Here is a 19,787-nt window from a genome sequence, read left to right on the forward strand (position 1 = left end):
CTGGTAAAAAAACAACATTTATTTTGATATAGCATATTTTCTGCATTGCAAGGAAAGTTTGGGGCTCTCTGCTGGAACTGCTGCCCCCGCGACCCGACCACGGATAAGCGGGAGAAGATGGATGGATATTTTCTGCATTGCATGTTGTGTTTTTAATGGCAAACTATCACGAATAGTGGGTTCATTTTCTGAAACATCCAGACTGGGAGAACGGCACAACATAAGTCAAGTTATGCACAACATGCACACACTATTGATGACACACAGACCGATCCCGTTTTAAAATGGATTCTCCAAGATGAGCTTCTCCCAGACGGAGGAGGGCCTTCACCTCTATTTGCAGCTGGCAGTAAGGACTTAATTTGTGTGTGCATTGTTTTTCTGTAGCTGGCTTTTACAAATGGAACAATGTTTAATGTCACTGGTCTGCAGAGTGCTACAACATATCATTTGAGGATATCTCAAAAGCGCATAAGGCTTTTTGTTTGAGTCAATGTTAGTTATTTTCTCGTGTAGTGGCCAATGAAATGACATTTTACAGAATATATCACATTTAAACAGTTGTCTTAAAGAAAGCCACTCCTGTTCATTTCAACTTGGCCTTATCAGAGCTGAAACTACAATTTTTAGTCTTGCATCGTTAAATCAATAAAATGTCAGAAAATACAGAACAATTCCAATCCCTCCTTCAAAGGTCTTGCTTTGTCGAATCAACCTTAAGATGTTCAGTTTACGATCACACAACACCGAGAAAAAGCAGCTGTTATGGCAGAATTGTTCAGATTCTTTCTCTGTTTTGCTTGGCTGAACAGATTCAACGTTTCAGCTCCAGTTGAACTAAAACAAAACTCTCCTTTGAAGCGTTTCCCAGATGACCTTCATGCAGGGTAAAGAGAGTCGTGTCGGTGACAATTTGCAGCAGAATCGACCGCCGTGAACTCGGCTTGACGTCACGGGGACACGAGGGTTCGTCGCCTGTGGAGAGCAGCTGGCTTCAAGACTCCAGCGTGGCCCCCGATCGGCTCCCTGTGGGGCCCCGCGGGGGGTCAAACATCCAAACCTTTCATCCAGGAGCTCACAGGAGGGACTTCACCAGCGCCACCATGTGATCAACACCACACACTACGTCCACCACCTGACCAGGTACAGTCACCTGATGGAAATCACACAAAAACAGTTAAAAAAGGGGACGAAGTTTGAGTAAAATCATACATTTTCTTTTATTTGGTTCAGGTTTATTGTTTTTTTAACCTTCATCTTTGTGCAAGTTGCAAATACATTTAATTTTGATTACTTAATATGTTTGGATCTTATAAAAAGAAAACTGATTAAAGACTATTGTCCACTAATTCCACATGTCATCTTACTTCATGCATTTTTAGAATTTGACCAACTGTTAATGCTGATTATGCATTTTAAAAAGGTTTGGAGGTATTTTATGGTATATTTTAAGTATTATTTCATTATTTATTTGGGTATTAGGATAAAATAATGAAAAAATCGTCATCAGATACATTGTGTTACCAATTACAAAATAATTTCACAGTAATCTGACCTAACCGACCCAAGGATCACCCTGCGCATCATCAGTAAACCCTCCATTCCTGATCAAATGTCTTGAGTTGAGTTACTAATAGTGAGGCTTATATCACAAATCATTTCGTTGTTGAGATTTTTAGACCCTTCCCGCACATTCTACCCAGAACATTTTTCTTTTTGATAAAGAAACACAAAGACTATTACCAAATATAGTGTATTTTTAAACATTGTGTTCACATGACTTTATTACAAGCCTTTCAAAAGGATAAGAATCTGCTTTTTATCATCTAATCTCAACACATTTGTTCCCAGATATGGAGAAACTAGTGAAATCCATTCTGTCTAGCTGGGCATTATGTGCTTCAGCTGCATGGTTGCCTCTTTTTTGTTTGCATGACTAATATGTAATCAGTGTTGTCTTACTCTCCACGGGAAGAACTGGTCGTCTCTCTTCCCGATGCCCAAACATCCTCTCACATTCTTCCCCCAGACAAAGAGCTCTCCTCGATCTGCAACACAAGCATCAAGCATCGTCACGCTGAGATCCACAGAGCAGCTGCAGGCCTGGGACCATCTTAGCTGAATATGACAAACAAATTACAATAACAAGCATGCTGTTTCCCTTCCCCCCCAGATGCCTCACTTTAAGCTCTTCAGACGGGATGACACAGAATGACCCTGCTTGTTTCCATCTTTTGTCAAAAACAAGATGCTTAGGACAATAAAGAGGGTATTATTAAAGTTGAAACAGAAAAAGTAGATGCACTAATTATTGTATGTTATGGTCTAATTCAGCTTTAAAAAGGAATATAAATGTGTCCCTGTGCCTAAGAAGCTGTGTCCCAGTGACTAATTGCACATTTTTGCTTTGTTTATATAAATAGTTATTAGATCTAATAAGGTGCAACTGTCAAGAAACATCATTTCCCATTGGGATTAATACGACATTTTTGATTGAATATTGAACAATATAAGATGTATACAGTACTTCTCTTTCTAAGCTTTTTAAAGGTCACCTATCATGCTATGTTTAGGCAATAGCACAGGTCTCAGATATATACAAATATATAAAAAAACATGTCTATAAAGTGTTTTGCTCAAAATACCAAACAGATCACCCATTCTAGCCATGCCTCATATCCCTCTATTTCACTTCCTGTTTCAAAAGTGCTGATTTGGGTATAAAGCTTAAAAAAAATTGATAATAAAAAAGGAGGGGTCTGAGCTCATGCGGGACCCGGCAGCTACCGTCTAAACTAAATGCTGCCGTGATGAAACGCCATATCATGGATTATCAAGGATTCTCTCTGAAACAGTCTGGAGCTCAAAGGCTTTCTCTCTTGCCGGTTATACCACAAGGTGAGTTCCTTTCTACTTCCTGCTTCTTCACACACATGCTCTCCAGTACAGGTTAGCTCTGAGTGTTAGCGATGCTAATGTAAACACCGACCATATTACGTCCAAAACAGTCGGGCGTTGTTTCTGATAGCAACGGTTCTGATTGGGCCGTGGGTCCACATTTCAGATATTACGTCATATCGGACGCAAATCTGGATCAGCTCCGTTGTTCCCCGTTTTTAGAGATTAGGGTACGGAGGAAAAGAAAGAGAGAGGGTTTTATTTTCTGACGCTGCGTGAGTTCCCCGACACACCGGGGACACATGTTTATGTATAAAAGACAAAGTGCATTTTGCATGATAGGTCCCCTTTAAAGTCCCAGCTAAAGTTTTCTATAAACCAATTAATAAAGTATTTCAGTGGAAACACAATTCGAAGGAGGCCAAAGAAAGACAGTAAAAAAGATTAGAAGACATCTTAAAAAGGTTTCATTTGTGGGTACAGGAATATCCAAACACAACTATTTCCGCCTTAATTTTTTATTTTAAACAAAGCATTTTCCAGATTATCCTCCCACGAAGGAACTTGTTAGTTGTGTTGTTAGTTAGCCCAAATAATTGTGATTGGATTCCCAAGAATGGATACAAGAAATCTTAAAAGTTATTTTCTGTAATTTTATAGTGTCTTTTTGGTCTTTTATTGGGCGTCTGCTCGTGTCTGTTTTCACTGGAATGCTTTTCATTTTCATTTCTCAGATCTTCTCAACAATACTCCAGAGAAACATATTTCTAGGACCTTAGAGATAGGTCATATACTGTATATACACTTGTTGTAATGTTTTTGGGTGAACTATTAATTAAATATACAACAATTACCCGTCACTGCAGCGAAATGGTTGAGTCCACAGCGGATCTTGGTGACGGCGACTGAGGGGTTCAACTCGGAGCGTCCGAACAGAGTCGAGGGAATCCTCTCCGGGGTCGAGGATTCAGAAAGTTTGGGACCTTTTCCAAGAATGCCGTAGCCCCAAACGAACACCTCTCCTTTATCTGGAAACGATTCACTGGTCATTATACGCTGACATGGTGAAACAAATAACTGGAAATCACACCTAAAAGTAGGAGGAAACCTTTCAAAGTGAGAGTTTTTTTGACAATTACAACTGATTTTTGCCTCTTAGACACTTGATAAATACAAGCCTTGTTTTTTTAACATAAATAACTGTTAAAATGGTGAAATAAGAGGCTGCAATTATGGAAATAAGACTGCTTGTTGCCCTCATTTACATTGCATCATAAGGGAAAACCCCACATCATAAAGTGTGATAGATATAAGCTCCAAAACTACCTTGAACACATGTTAGCTGTCATAGTGTCTTAAAAACTGATCTTTGTTGCCAGACAAAGAAGTCTGTGATCTGAGATGCCACCAAGAGGCCGCATGTGGAATAACACCTCGAACAGCAAACCACAGAGCAATCAAAACAGCTCTCAGGTCAGAAAAGATGCCTTTAATGCGAAGAAATCTCCATAACTCCATAACAGTCTGTCATCTACGGTCCTTTTCGCGTGTGTGTGTGTGTGTGTGTGTGTGTGTGTGTGTGTGTGTGTGTATATGTGCATGCGTGCGTGCGTGCGTGTGTGTGTGTGTGTGAACTCACCGTTAAGAACAGCCACCTGTGTTCCTCCACATGCCGCCTGCACCAGCTTCCCACAGCCTTTCAGAGGAAGACGTCGAGGAGAGTTCATCTGTGAGAGGAAACATGTCAAATTGAGCACCATGAGGTTTGTTTTCCTAAAATTACCAATTAACTATGTTATTAAGTACCGTACTTTTCGGACTATAAGCCGCGACTTTTTTCCCCATTTTTTGTGTGCAGCTAACGGCCACTAGGGAACCTCCTAGATCTATGGATTTTACAGGTAAAATTAACCACCTTTAACACTATGGGCTCTAGGACCGGTCCGCGCCCGCCACCATTAAGCGGCGGGCTCCAGCAGGAAAAGCTGGAGGCCGGAAAAGAGAGAGACAGGTAGCGCGCCGAAGTAAAAGTGCAACCGAGAGACAGAACGAGAGCAAGACAGACGGACAATTTAGCTGCTGCGGCTTGTATGCAGGTGCGCTTTATAGTCCGAAAAGTACGGTAATTTATGGGCATTTTAAAGTAATTGTAAACGCTGTCAGTGCTTGTTGTGCTTTTTTGGGTATTATAATTGCTTTTAGGACATTTATCAAAAAAAAACTTTGTTTGTGGACATGAAAAGTGCCCGGTGTATCTGTCCATTTTTATTCTTCATGCCCTCATAAATACTGATCTAAAAGCTTGTTTTGCATAAAGAATATAAACAAATAAAATGTGAATTTGATGATATTAAATATGTCAGATTAAAAGGAAGTCAAATGCAGTTTCTGACAGTTATTTTCACCAAAAAGTGATATGGTCTTGTGAGATAAAGTTCCATTTAAGGTAGTTTCATGCATGTGCTTGATTGAATTTGTGTTTATTTAAAGTCAGTGTGCTGAAAGGTCTCAAAGACAGTTCCTACCACTTTTCGTGTCACAAGAGGATGTATTATTTATCAGCAACAAGATCGTCCAATTTCCTATTCTGAAAATCATTATCCGCTAAGAAATGTGCAATTTGTGCATCCGTAAAAAGAAACCATGGCAGATAATTGCTTAAAATATGCCATAAGTGTATGACCCTGTGGGGGGGTAGGAACTGTCTTTAAAGCCTTTCAGCACACTGACTTTAAATAAACACAAATTCAATCAAGCACATGCATGAAACTACCTTAAATAGAACATCATCACACAAGACCAAATATGTCAGAAGATCCTCTTTAGCCTGGCATACCATAACTAAGAGAAGATTGGAAATACCCTCAGTCAGTGGTTGCATTTCACTTCCTTTTAATCTGTTATAAACCTGTCGTTTTTTTTACAAGATGACATTTTTAATAGCATCAAATTCACATTTATATTTGTTGATTATATTCTTTTTAGCTTTTGGATCAGGGCATGAAGAATGGACAGATACACCGGTCACTTTTCATGTCAACTTACGAAACAGATGCTGCAGTGACAGCGCTAATCAGTAAAAACAGTAAAATGACACACAGAAAGTCTAAGATAAGATAAGATAGTACTTTATTGATCGCAAGTTGGTCGTCCCCTCACCTGCGTTGCCTCGGTGACAGAGGCCAGCTGAAGGTACTCTGAGTTTCCCCAGCCGTACAGATCTCCATCTTTAGACACAGCCAGACTGCAGTCTCCATACGAGCTGATCTGCTGCACCTCCACCCCCGCCAGATCCCCCTCCACCTCCACCGGGCTGCAGCTCACCTGGTGGTGGCCCAGACCTGGAGGAAGAGGAAGAGGAGGAAGAGGAAACAAACATTTTTAAAAGACACATTTTCAATTTGGGAGGAAAAAATGTCATCGTGACGTCAACAAAATAAAAGCTCTAAATTATATTTCATATGTCTTAGAAATGCTTAGATAGAGAGCTCCACTTATTTGTTATTATTATTACTATATATTTTAATTTAGGTAGGTAGGTAGGTAGGTAGGTAGGTAGGTAGGTAGGTAGGTAGGTAGGTAGGTAGGTAGGTAGGTAGGTAGGTAGGTAGGTAGGTAGGTAGGTAGGTAGGTAGGTAGGTAGGTAGGTAGGTAGGTAGGTAGGTAGGTAGGTAGGTAGGTAGGTAGGTGTTACAACACTGCTACCTTTATTTGCATTAACAGGGGTTGAAACTATAGATATAAAGCTGGGAATTCATGTGTTTGCATTCACTGTATTGTTTTGTAGTTTTAAAGTTCACTGACCAGTCTGTCCGTCTGCTCCCCATCCGCATGCAAACACTGTCCCCGTCTCAGTGAGGAACAGACTGTGATCCTGGCCACACGCCACCTGGGAATAAGAAAGAAAACCCCATTTAAATGGTGTTAAAAGACACATCTAAACTACACAGATCTGGGATTCATTGCTTTCAGTACATCTTTGAATACCAATAAAAACACCTTGAGCAAAAGGACAAATCTAATGTTGGGATATGAAACAAAGAAGAATGAGGCATTGTACATCTATTGTGAGTCATTGGTGTAGATGTTGTTGTGTATCAAGATCGTAGAGATGCAAAGATGAAGCCATTTGTTGTCAACTTTTAAATGAAACCCACACTTTTTTGTTAATTGATTCATTGGTTTACATGGCTTAGTTGAATACTCGATTCTGATTGGTCAATTCAGAACACGTGACACGTTGTTAATCCAGTAGTGGTTGTATCTTCCTGGTCGAATGTACTTATTGTAAGTCGCTTTGGATAAAAGCGTCAGCTAAATGTAATGTAATGTAGTGCAGACCGCTGTCAAGGACTTATTGACCGTTGTTAAGGACGCTCACATCTGCACAAAGAAGTCCGGTCGATTCAACTGTATACAGTTGGGCCGAACTGGGACAAGAAAACAGCGGAGAAGTAACGGGGCAGAAACCCCTCTTTTTAAGAGATGGGTCTGGCTGCAGACCGCAAGGAGGCGTTTCCTAACTTTTTTTATCCAATAGCAACTTAAGGGATTCCAGCTGCTTTTATTAATTCGCGCAGAAGAAGTCATTGTTCTAGTGATGGGAATTCCGGCTCTTCTTGGTGAGCCGGATCATTTGGCTCACCAAGAAGAGCCGGCTCCCAAAGGGCTCTTCAGTTTACCACATATTATACCTTTTAATTAAATCAAATGTAGCCCTGTTTTGACTAATGATTTATATGTGTACACATATATCACTTACATTATTCAAGACATCCTTTGTACTAAAGTATTCAAAAGTAAAAATTACATGTTTAATATAAATTATTTGCTGTGGCCAATTGTTTTCATTGCATTTACAGACCCGTGTAACTCTCTGATACCACCCAATTCATGCATTGACTTGCTTGTAGAACCACGCTACACAAAACAGATGGCAACACCTATAAAAACTATTTAAAAAAAGGGGCTACTGTATCAACCTATATAAAGTATATAAATATAGTTTTTCTCCCTGCAGGAGAGGGGAGCGTGCTTTGAGATCAGCTGCTAGGCTGCAGCGGGGAGAAGAGGGGGACAAAAAGAGATCTCCGTCCTCCGTGTTTTATTCTTATAGAAGTAAGAAGAGAAGTAACGGGTCAGAAACCCTCCTTTTTACGCAGCGATCCAGACATAGACATCATAGCTACGGCGACATAGTTGCCAGTTACTTTTGGCATTAGGGCAGGGATATCTTTCAAGGTTTGACATAATGAATTGTGCTACTTTTAAAGAAAGCAACGATGTTTTCAAATCTGTAATCAAAAAGCTCCTCAAAAACACTATAGAAGCAGCTCCTGCCGTTGTTACGTTAGTTCAAACAGTAACAACGGACTACTTTTCTTAGCGGATGCATGTCAATTTAAATCAATACATAAAACTATTTTTTAAATCAATAAAATCTTTTTCTAAATCCATAAAAGCATTTAAATTATTATTGGGAGTCATGTCGTTACTTTGTTGAGAATGTGGCCGTGTGTAATAAGCGGGATAATGTCCACATTGCACATTGCATAATGTGCCTTCATGCCGATCTAGATCCCTCCGCAAAAACAAAACAAAAAACGGCTCGTTCGCAGGCGAGAGCCGGCTCCCGTCGTTCACTATAGGAAACGCCCTATAGGAAACGCCCCTATAGGAAACGCCTCCTTGCTGCGGTCTGCAGCCAGACTCTATTGCCTTTTTACGCAGCGGTCCAGACATAGACATCAAACGGCGACACATATTCAGTGTGCAGTTCCTTTGGCATGAGGGCAGGGATATCTAGATACTTCCCAAGGTTCGACATCATGAATTGTGCTACTTTTAAAGCAAGCAGCGATGTTTTCAAATCTGTAATCAAAAAGCTCTTCAAAAACGCTATCGAAGCAGTTCCTGCCGTTGCTAAGGAGGATCAAGAAAGAGAAAGGAAAAGAGGGTAAAAGACGGAGCGCTGGACGTCAGATAAATCCCCAGAAGGAGGCAGAGAGGAAGTGAACACTAACAGGAACACGGCATGGGCTCTGCAGAGTTCAGGGACTTGTTAGTGGATCAGAAACTGTGAACAGAGTTGGACAGTGCTGCCGTAAAGTTGTTGTTGTTGTCGCAGTTCCAGCCGTTGGTGCGCCGTGGAACGGAGTTTTTTTTTCTTAGCGGAAGAAATACGATCATTTAAATTAATATTGGGAGTCGAGTCGTTAGTCTGTTTAGTATATGGCCGTGTAATAAGCGGGATAATGTGCAGCGACTTGGTCATCATGGGGAAAAGAACACCCTGATGAGCCTGTGGGAAGATCTGATTTTAGCTTAAGCCCGAAGGTCCCCGCCTGATTTTTTTTATACACACTCACACAAATATTTTTAATATTTTTTTAAGAATATTTTTTTTTATTTAAATATTTTTAATTTTTTTTTTTTTAATGGAATGAATACCTATAGTGATTATTCAATGTAATACAATGATTTTTATAGTCTGGTATCTGAAAAAGGTCAAATGGCACTGATGGAACCAAATGTGCCCAAAGCTTATTCCGCCTGGACTTTATTTTCATAAACCTCTCTAAAAAGGTCAAATGTCACTTGTTTTGCCTCAATCTTGATACAGGGTACTTATTATATGTTATAATTTGGATTCCTAAAGCTTTTAGGCTACTAACCCATCATTCAAGGTTGGTCTTCACTATAAGTAATGGGTTTTCTTTAGGCGGAGACAGGAATTTACATTTTTTTGCTATGTTCCATCTGAATTTACTCTGACACAGAAACATCTATATTGATTCTGACACTTCTACATCCAACTCACAGATGTAACCTTGCTTTGATAACAAAAATTATTCATATAAACCTTTTAGAAGTGAAGTTACAGTCATTTGTTCTGGGAATGTCATTTTCGAGCCTGAAACCTGAAAAACAGGCTCGGGGTTTAACAGGTTAAATGTCTATACTTTCTGGTTTATTGTAGTTTGAATGCACCTGAATTCACCTACCTGTGCCGGAGGAGCAGTGATCTGCACTCACCTGTGTGACTCTGCTGCTGAAACCTGTCATTCTGTGGATGGTGTGACTGCCACTGTGTGAACACAAGAGAAAAAGATCCACCAGTCCAGATAGACTATTTGTTGTATTTATTGATTTACAAGGAGAAATGCTATGCCATGATATATTACGTTATTAAGATAAGAAATGCACTATAACGCAAACGAAGATTACTGCTTTATTGTCCATCCGAAAAAAGAATGGCACAAAAGAAGACAAAATACAGCTCAAAATATTTTCCTTTAAGATGGAGCTTTCAACAAAAGCAGCAAATGAGACATAAACACATCCTTTTAAAAATAAAAACAAAACCAAAGGATCTTGAAATACTCGCAGGAATTCAGCTGTGTGTTTTGATTGAGCAAAGCTGTTAAAGACAAACCTGTAAACTTCATCTTCGACTATCGGCCTCCCACACTGGCCGTACGCGTTGTTGCCCATACTGAAAACTACCAGAGAGAAGGAAAAAGAGAGACACAGTGCAATAAGAAAGTGCTACGAAATATTTGTTAAATCCTGAAAAAGATACAGAGCAACCAAGTGGACCTTTATCTATTTCCATAAAACGTTTCAGCACCAAAGCAAACTTTGAATGTTCAAGAAATATATATTTATTGTATGTGTCTTGCCTGGTGTCGTCTGAATGTGGTGCAGGAGAGTAGTGCGGCTGTAGTAATCCAATATTACTCCCACCCCCTCCAGGACACCCTGGGTGTTTCTCAATGTCGAGGACGCTTCAGAAGCGAGGCAAGAATACTTCCTGGCATTCGGAAAACGAAGAGTGGAACAGGCGAGCAAGTGTGCGTCATATGAGAGGCCCCCGCCTTAAATTTTCCGCCACAGATTTTGGGAAATTGGTCCGCGTGCAAAGCATTGTGGGGATTTGAAGACCGCGGAGTCTACACATGTGCAGCCTCGAGATTTCTCGCTATGAAGTACACCGGGCTCGGTAGAATTCCAAGTATGCTGGAGTGGCGAAGTCCCTCCCCTTTCCTCCATGGGACCTTATTTCGAAAAAATGATGTATTGAAGTCAATGGAGAGAGAAAGATTATCTTTCGATCCCGTTTGAATTGTGACACGAATTACACACATGATGTTTGTGAATTTAAAAGATAATTTTACAAGTAAAAAAAAAAAATGTGTCGTAAAACTGTGAAGTAACACTTTGTTTGTGTGAAACGCTTAATGAACTATATCTCCGGTCTCGCAGAACAACACACGTCACCAAGATGGCCGTCACAAAACGATTGGCTACCCTCACTATCACCACAATGAAACACGTCCAGAAGAATGTCATGCAAAGCTGCCTGCCTTCCTTTGATTCTGTCTGAACTGCCTGGTCTTTTTAATGTTTAATGTCAACCATTTGTGCAGATAGCATGAAGTACAAAAGATCGCCGATCTTAAATTGTGTATTATAGAATGATCACACCGGTGACAGTACTCTTCAAAGGGTTCACGAAATATGACTACTACTCTTACTGTGTAACATTTTGGGTTACCTAATATTAAGGCTAATACAAATGGCTGTAATGCTAACTAACGTGCTAGCTACTAGCTAGGTAGCTAACTTGATCCAGCCACTCCTGGTCCTTTCATCAGACGGGAAGCGAAAGAACGAGCGAGACCCATTGCTGGTATGATAACAACCTGGTACTAAGCACACAGGCATCTTGTTAAACTTATCTTATCTTAGAATCTATCTATATGGCGCTGGCTATCTATATGGCGCCATATAGATAGAATCTATCTATATGGCGCCATATAGATATTAGCTATCTCTTAGTGGAGGAAAACAGTTGTGACATCACTTACTGGGATTTGTAGTCTTTCTAGTTGCGTATTTTTCATAGTCTTATATTTCAACAGTTTTACGACAAACTGTGACTTTTTTGAGATGAAAATGATTTTTTAAGATTGACAAACATCATATGTGTAATTCGTGGCACAATTCAAACGGGATCGAAAGATATGTTTTCTCTCTCCATTGACTTCAATACATTATTTTTCCCAAATAAGGTCCCATGGACCGGAAGTAGATGGGCGTGACTTCGCCACTCTATGGGAACAGTCCTTCGGCGGCACTCGATGACGTAGTATGCTTGAAATAGTGGCTCTGGAGCAGCCTTCCTCGACATTGAGAAACACCCTGTGTCCTCACTGTGCAGCTCCATCAGCGATAGGCTGCTGCACCCCCACTGTCTCACGGAGAGATACCGCAGGTCCTTCCTTCCTGCAGCGGTCAGACTATACAACCAGCACAGCCCCTAGTTGACCCCCCCACACACACACACCACAACACAGACTATATCACCCCTTGCTGCTAAATACCAACAAACTATGTGCAATATATAAATGTCGTTAATAACTGTGTAATATATACCTGGCTGCTAAATCCTAAGAACTGTTACAAGGCGTGTATTTTTTTAAATTATGTAACTTTTTATTTTTTATTATATTTCTTATTATATCATAACTTAGTACTTTTTTTTAATGCATTCTGATTCTGATTAGTGCCGCGAGGGACTAAACAAGAGAAAAACATTGTCTGACACGCAAGAAAACAGTCTTTCCACTGGAATGCGTTTGACCTATTAATTGCAAGCGAAACAAGCAAACATACAATTATTTCTAGTCCATACCCCGTATAGTGATTGTCTATGCGTGCATGCGGTGAATTGTCCTTCCCCAGCTCACGGGGAGTGAGCAGGGAAGATATGATACGATCAAATCCACCATCCCCCCTGATTTTTTTTTACAACTTGAGTACTGGATATAACCACAAACGTCACCACACAAATCCAATAGACACGCCCACCACCTATAGTGACTTAAAAATGGTGACGTAAATAAACACAGAAAATACTCCACGTGTGGCGCCTACAGAGAGTCTCTCTTACCTCCCTCCTGGTCGGTGAGGATCAGAGAGTGAGCTCGACCGCTCGAGACCTGAAGCACTCGAGTCTGAAGAGGCTTCTGGAGAGGAAGAGCCACCGGAGACGGCTCCAACACAAAGTCATAACTCTTATCTGCACACACAGGAAGAAGACATTTAAAGGTCACCTATCATGCTATTTTTAGGCAATAGCACAGGTCTCAGATATATACAAATATATAAAAAACATGTCTATGAAGTGTTTTGCTCAAAAGATCACCCATTCTAGCCATGCCTCAAATCCCTCTATTTCACTTCCTGTTTCAAAAGTGCTGATTTGGGAATAAAGCTTTACAAAATAAAAGAAATTGATAACAAATATAAAAGGAGGGCTCTGAGCTCATGCGGGACCCGGCAGCTACTGTCTAAACTAAATGCTGCCGTGATGAAACTCCATATCATGGATTATCAAGGATTCTCTCTGAAGCAGTCTGGAGCTCAAAGGCTTTCTCTCTTGCCGGTTATACCACAAGGTGAGTTCCTTTACTTCCTGCTTCTTCACACACATGCTCTCCAGTACAGGTTAGCTCTGAGTGTTAGCGATGCTAATGTAAACACCGACCATATTACGTCCAAACCAGTCGGGCATTGTTTCTGATAGCAACGTTTCTGATTGGGCCGTGGGTCCACATTTCAGATATTACGTCATATCGGACGCACATCTGGATCAGCTCCGTTGTTCCCCGTTTTTAGAGATTTGGGTACGGAGGAAAAGAGAGAGGGTTTTATTTTCTGACGCTGCGTGAGTTCCCCGACACACCGGGACACTTTATGTATATAAGACATCAAAAAGTGACTTTTACATGATAGGTCCCCTTTAACATTTAAAATGTTCATATGGAGATCCTCAAAAATGTGTCCTTTATTTAGTCCAGCTACAGATTCGTTTTTTTTTGTATTAGTCTTTATTTATTTGGGGCCACATTTTATTAAACGTACACTTTTGCAAATCATATATTTCTAGAGACCCGAAAATGACTTAAAGAGAGAAAATTAAATACCGAATAAAAATGATAAAGTACACAGGGGTTGTTTGAAATGACAAATATCTACACATGTACACGTGTATCTACTTTAACACCCACACATGTACTTATTTTCCTCCATAATTTGCAAATAAATTCTTTAAAAATCAGACAACGTGATTTCCTGGATTCTTTCCCCCCATCCTGTCTCTCATAGTTGAAGTGTACCTAGGATGAATATTACAGGCCTCTCTCATCTTGTGGGAGAACTTGCACAATTGGTGGCTGACTAAATACTTTTTTGCCCCACTGTATATACACAAACATGTACGTACACATACATACACCCATATATGCATACATACCCACATACATTAACACATACATAAATACATGCACATACATTCAGTCGGTGTATAGAAAGTCAAACAAGCTACAGATTCAGTGATGAAAGAAGCAGTCGATGGTCAAAGGTTACACACAATGCCCAACGACACAACTGTTGAATCAAAATGAACTGTAAGAGGAGAGCAGGAACATGTCACCGTGACCCTGATGTCATGAGACACTTTATTAAGGATTAGGACAGGAATAAAAGCTGATATGACGGCTATAAAAGAAACCCAGAACACAGGGAGTCAGGACTTTGTATTGTTGACCTGTACTGCGTATAAGTATTGAATAAATCCACCTGTTCCCTCTTGATCTGAGAGTGGTGTTTTTCTCCACAACAATGCACACTTTTGCCCGTTTGCTCAATTGTTAGGGAATGTTAGTGTGTCAAACATGCTAAGAAATAACAATGGGAGCGATCTGGTTGACAGGAAAAGTCAAGTACTTCTTAAACTGCTGTGACTGTGCACTTTTTAGGATAATGTTGCTACTGCACAATTGTTTGTTTTTATTTCAGTTAAAGGTGGGGTCGGTCAGTCTGAGAAACCGGCTCGAGATACACTTGTTGTTATATTCCATGGAATGCTCTTAACGTCCCGATAGCAATGAATATCTGAAGTGCTTTGACAATAAATCCATAAAAAAAAATATCATCTCTGGAAGCCGTGGCACTGTAAAAAGCACGACCAATCATGTGAGCCGGCCCGGCTAAAGTAACTGGATGGCCTACCTGCCTGTCAGCCTTCCATCGGGGCACAAACTTACCTCGTGCCCTCATTGGTCATGTGCGCGTTCGTGTGTGTTGGAGGAGGGGCTCTGTGAGGAAGTAGCAGATTTCTTCCGGCTGTGTATTTTCAAATTCTAGCGCACTCCAGCTGGTTTCTCCAAAATGACCGACCCCACCTTTAATGTCTTTTCTTTTTATTATATATTTCAATTAAAACATTTTGAAATGATGTCCTGTCTTGTCTTTGCCTCTGTTTTTCCCATTTTGTATGTAAGTTGGTGTAAGGTATGGCGTGTCTTGTAACTATGTTGTTTAAAAGAATGACAAATTAATAAACATATTGTTTAAAAAAAAAAATGGTAATGCTTTTTAAAGATATTTTAGAGCATAATGTTTTAAACTCATCCATAAACTCACGGCGGCTGTCCTGCGTGCGCTGGAAGCCGAGCTGAGAGTCCTTATTCAGGCCCATGCCCCACAGCTTGATCACATCTTTGGTCTGCGAGGCGATGAGCGTGAAGCCGTAACCACAAGCAGCCGACGAGATCTACCACAGAAGAAGAAACTTTATTATTGTAACACCTCCGACACTTTCCTTGTAATACTTACAGTGTCCTGTGCTAAAGATGAACACCTTTAAACCAGGACTCCAATATGTAAATGGCCTGTACTTATATAGCGCTTCATCCAGTCTTTAAGACCCCTCAACGCGCTTTACATACTACATGTCATTCATCCATTCACACCCATTCATACAGAGCAGTGCACCTTACTCTAGGACAGTGATTCTCAAAGTGTGGTCCGCGGACCACTGGTGGTCCGTGAGCACCCCCTAGTGGTCCGTGAGTATATTGGTAAAATGTCACATTTTAAATAAATAAATAAAAGTTTTCCGCACTCTCGCGGGAATATCTCCGCAATGGAGCGAGCTTAAATTTCGATTGCATGATATAGCCCAGCGCAACACCTTCATCACACATGTTGCCACTCGTTTGTACCATTTGCAGGCGATTTGTAATCTGTTCTAGAAAAACGATGTGTTTTTGGATATTTTTGGAGTTAGGTGGTCCACGAGTGTTTTTTTATTGGTTAAGTGGTCCTTGGTATGAAAAAGATTGAGAAACACTACTCTAGGACCTAACATTCACACAGAGCAGTAGGGATGGGTATCGAGAACCTGTACTATACCGGTACCTGATCGGACAGTATCGGTATACCGTTAAGCCGCTGGACAAACGGTGCTGCTATCGGTATATGTGTTACGTCTACTTCCTTAGTTTAACTTTAAACCATTCTGGTTGGTTGGGAACCCTCATCCCGTGTGATGTATCCGGTTTGAGACCCCTCTGATTGGCCACTGTAAATGCCACTCGTCATCTCTCTCAACAGCGCTCTTATTATTGTTGTGAAACTCCCGCAGGCATGGCGGACAGAGCGAAGCCATCGAAGGTCTGGGTGTAGTTTAAAAAATGTAGTGGCGATAGTGCAAGGTGCAATCTATGTACCGTACTTTTCGGACTATAAAGCGCACCTGCATACAAGCCGCAGCAGCTAAATTGTCCGTCTGTCTTGCTCTCGTTCTGTCTCTCGGTTCCACTTTTACTTTGGCGCGCTACCTGTCTCACTCTTTTCCGGCCTCCAGCTTTTCCTGCTGGAGCCCGCCGCTTAAAGGTGGCGGGCGCGGACCGGTCATAGAGCCCATAGTGTTAAAGGTGGTTAATTTTACCTGTAAAATCCATAGATTTAGGAGGTTCCCTAGTGGCCGTGAGCTGTACACAAAAAATGGGGGAAAAAGTCGCGGCTTATAGTCCGAAAAGTACGGTACTCAATTAGTTGCTTGTAAAGGGGGTAACACAAGCAACTTAATGAAGCATTTGCAAACGAGACACTCATTGAATCTAAAACGGTGCAGCGTATTTGACAGCCTAAACAATGTGGCTGCTAGCGATAGAGAGGCGAAGTCACGCCCATCTACTTCCAGTCCATGGGACCTTATTTCGGAAAAATAATGTATTGAAGTCAATGGAGAGAGAAAACGTATCTTTTGATCCCGTTTGAATTGCCCCATGAATTACACACATGATGTTTGTCAATCTTAAAAAATAATTTCCGTGTCAAAAAAGTCAGTTTGTCGTAAAACTGTTGAAATATAAGACTATGAAAAATACGCAACTAGAAAGACTACAAATCCCAGAGTCGCGTAAGTGATGTCACAATTGTTTTCCTCCACTAAGAGATAGCTCAGAGGAAATAGGAAAGACATTTTCCCATTGACTAACATTGGGAAAGAGACTAAATAAACTACCCAGTATGAACATTTGTATAGCCCTTATTAAAAACATTCAGTCCTCAAGTTGTAAAATGTGCTAATAACGTTATTCTGAGTTATTTTCCTTGCATTATGAACGCGGATCTGAGAGTGGGGGGCGGGGCTTAAGGGGCGCATGCTCTGTGAGCGCACATACGGGTACTTTTGCTCTGAAAGCCAGGCATGATGGGTAATCTGTGACGTTTCGCTCTCTCAAAAGTTGGGCCATTTTGTCCTCATGCGCCAATGAGCAGCTCTCATAGGAAAGAACGAGGCCCCGCCTCCCACGCTGTGTCCAGTTCTTATTATACATCCATGGCCTGAGCCCACCCACAGCTACGCCACTGTTCTTAACACGTGGCTTGTGTGGTCATTTATTATTTTATGATTCCTATGATGTAAAACATCTGTAAAACATCATAGGAATCATAAAATAAGTGTTTTGTCAAGCACTTTGTGACTTTGTCTGTGAAAAGCGCTTTATAAATAAATGTTACTTACTTAAAACCTTTGAATCTTGAATCTTTGAATAAGGCCCTATATGACGCTGTTTAAAGCTGCTTTCACCTGCTCTGCTGTCTCCAGACGGTACGGAGTCAGCTGGTATTTGCGAGGTTTCTTCCTGCCGCCGTCCGGCACCACCAGGCTGGGGATCCCCAGGGCGCCGGTGAACGAGAAGCCCCAAACAAACACCTTGTGGCTGGGCTTCTTGTTCTGGCCGACGTACTGAAACACTGGACCAGATTTGCTTCTCTCCCGCGGGCTGGAGGACTTACTGAGGGTTGAATAACCACAGACCTGAAGGCCTCTGGTGACGTGACGAGAGCAGAGACGCACACAGGGGAGAGCCATCCTGTAGGGATCCATATTGTTAATCAATACAGCTTATTAGGGTTTTTTACTGAACATATTTCATTCCATTCTATTTCAATGCATATTCTGCTTTATTTTACTATAATTTTAATATTATTATAGTGTTCTTAAAATAGTTCTCTATCTGTGTTTTTTATTTTTGTTTTACTTTTATGTATGAACCACGACACCAAGTCAAATTCCTCTTACGTGTCAACCTACCTGGTGATAATCCCATTTCTGGTTCTGGTTCTGATTCTTATAGTTAAATACAGTCAGGTGTTTTGGGCTGGAAGTATTCATTGGTCGTTGTACTTGTTGAGTTTATTCAGTATATTTACATTGGTGTAAATAGGTAATAATATTTAATAATAAAGCTTTATTTGTATGGCACTTTGCGTACACCAGGTGCAGCTCAAAGTGCTTGTTTTTATTATTTTTAATGTTCAATCGTTTTAACATGAGGGAGATTATTGTCCTGGTTTATGTTTTAATTGGAAATATATCAAAAGAAAGTATACTATTAATTGCTTATATGGGTCCTTGTACAGTTGGTTTTCATTTGACAGTGTGAAACAATTTGTAAAAATAGACAAATATTTGAAAACCTCTTGCAGAAACAACCAAATATATAGTACAATTAAAAAAATAGTCTTATTTAAATGTCTTTAACTGCATAAATGCACGTTTAGTTTTGATAAGCAGCTACATCTGTTCACCTGTGTATTGAATAGCACAAAACCCTGTACAAAAATCGAGACACAATATGCTGATTTAGTTTGATTAAAAGTTAAACAGATGATACTGAGAGATATTGACATTTTTCAAAGTCTCAGAGCCTATTAGTTAATTCGGCTTGATTCTGGTCCATTTAACAGCTCTATATTTGAATGAAATGTCACATGTGTACCTCCCCATTAGCAAGCTCCTTCATTACTGCTAATGCTACTTAACTGTCATTAGCAAACACAGGTCAAACGCCACATTTAGGTTAGAAATGATCCTATAACAAGTTGTTTGTGTATTACATTAATGCCGAATAAAAGAGTGATTCCTAATCATTCGTTTAAGACAATGAGCCATGTTGTAGGTACAGTAAAACAGCCACAATAACAACAGAAGTATTAAATCATCAGTATTATGATCGGAGTTTCACCACGTGTTCTGAGATCGATTTAACTTACCTTTACTTCCTGATCCGGGTTTAATAATGTGTTTAAAAGGCAGACAATCTAACTGTTACTATACAAAAAGCGATGTGAATCAGATGAAACTACAGTTAAATATGTCAATGTCATTTTCACGCGTTTGTTTACCTTCAGGAGTAACCCGGGTGTTCTTCTTTCTCGTGTTGAGGAAGCACTGCGCCATCGACTGGACTGGAGGCTGTAATGCATGGATGTATGTACTGAACACACTGTTCTAATATATTTCACATAACAAAGATGCTTTAAAAATAATTAAAACAATACATACAATTATATAACATATCTGGATATTTTATTTTTGTATCTTAAAGTGAAGCTTATTTGTATAAATCTTGTATAAAATGTAGGCTATGTATTATACTTGTTAGACGCTTTTATCCAAAGCGACTTACACTCAATACTGTGGACAATCCCCACAGGAGCAATTTGGGGTGAAGGGACACAAC

The 19,787-nt window shown here is 40.3% G+C and overlaps 1 protein-coding gene across 2 annotated transcripts; it reads right to left on the reverse strand.

Moving 5' to 3' along the window:
* Positions 1-19,520, reverse strand: rcc1l (RCC1 like). Of its 2 annotated transcripts, none has more exons than XM_034099795.1 (12): positions 19,450-19,520; positions 17,849-18,134; positions 15,391-15,520; positions 12,854-12,982; positions 10,334-10,400; positions 9,934-9,985; positions 6,703-6,787; positions 6,058-6,239; positions 4,538-4,625; positions 3,753-3,926; positions 1,963-2,048; positions 1-1,153 (listed from the first exon to the last, which is right to left on the reverse strand). In XM_034099795.1, the coding sequence occupies exons 2-12, from the start codon at positions 18,131-18,133 to the stop codon at positions 1,076-1,078; spliced, it is 1,356 nt and encodes a 451-aa protein (XP_033955686.1). In that variant the 5' UTR covers position 18,134; positions 19,450-19,520; the 3' UTR covers positions 1-1,075. The 2 variants fall into 2 exon arrangements, with proteins under 2 accessions (XP_033955686.1, XP_033955685.1); XM_034099794.1 differs by having other exon boundaries at positions 19,318-19,460.
* Between the last annotated feature and the right edge of the window lie 267 nt (positions 19,521-19,787).

Source organism: Pseudochaenichthys georgianus, chromosome 14 (assembly GCF_902827115.2).
Source record: "Pseudochaenichthys georgianus chromosome 14, fPseGeo1.2, whole genome shotgun sequence".
NCBI lineage: Eukaryota > Metazoa > Chordata > Actinopteri > Perciformes > Channichthyidae > Pseudochaenichthys > Pseudochaenichthys georgianus.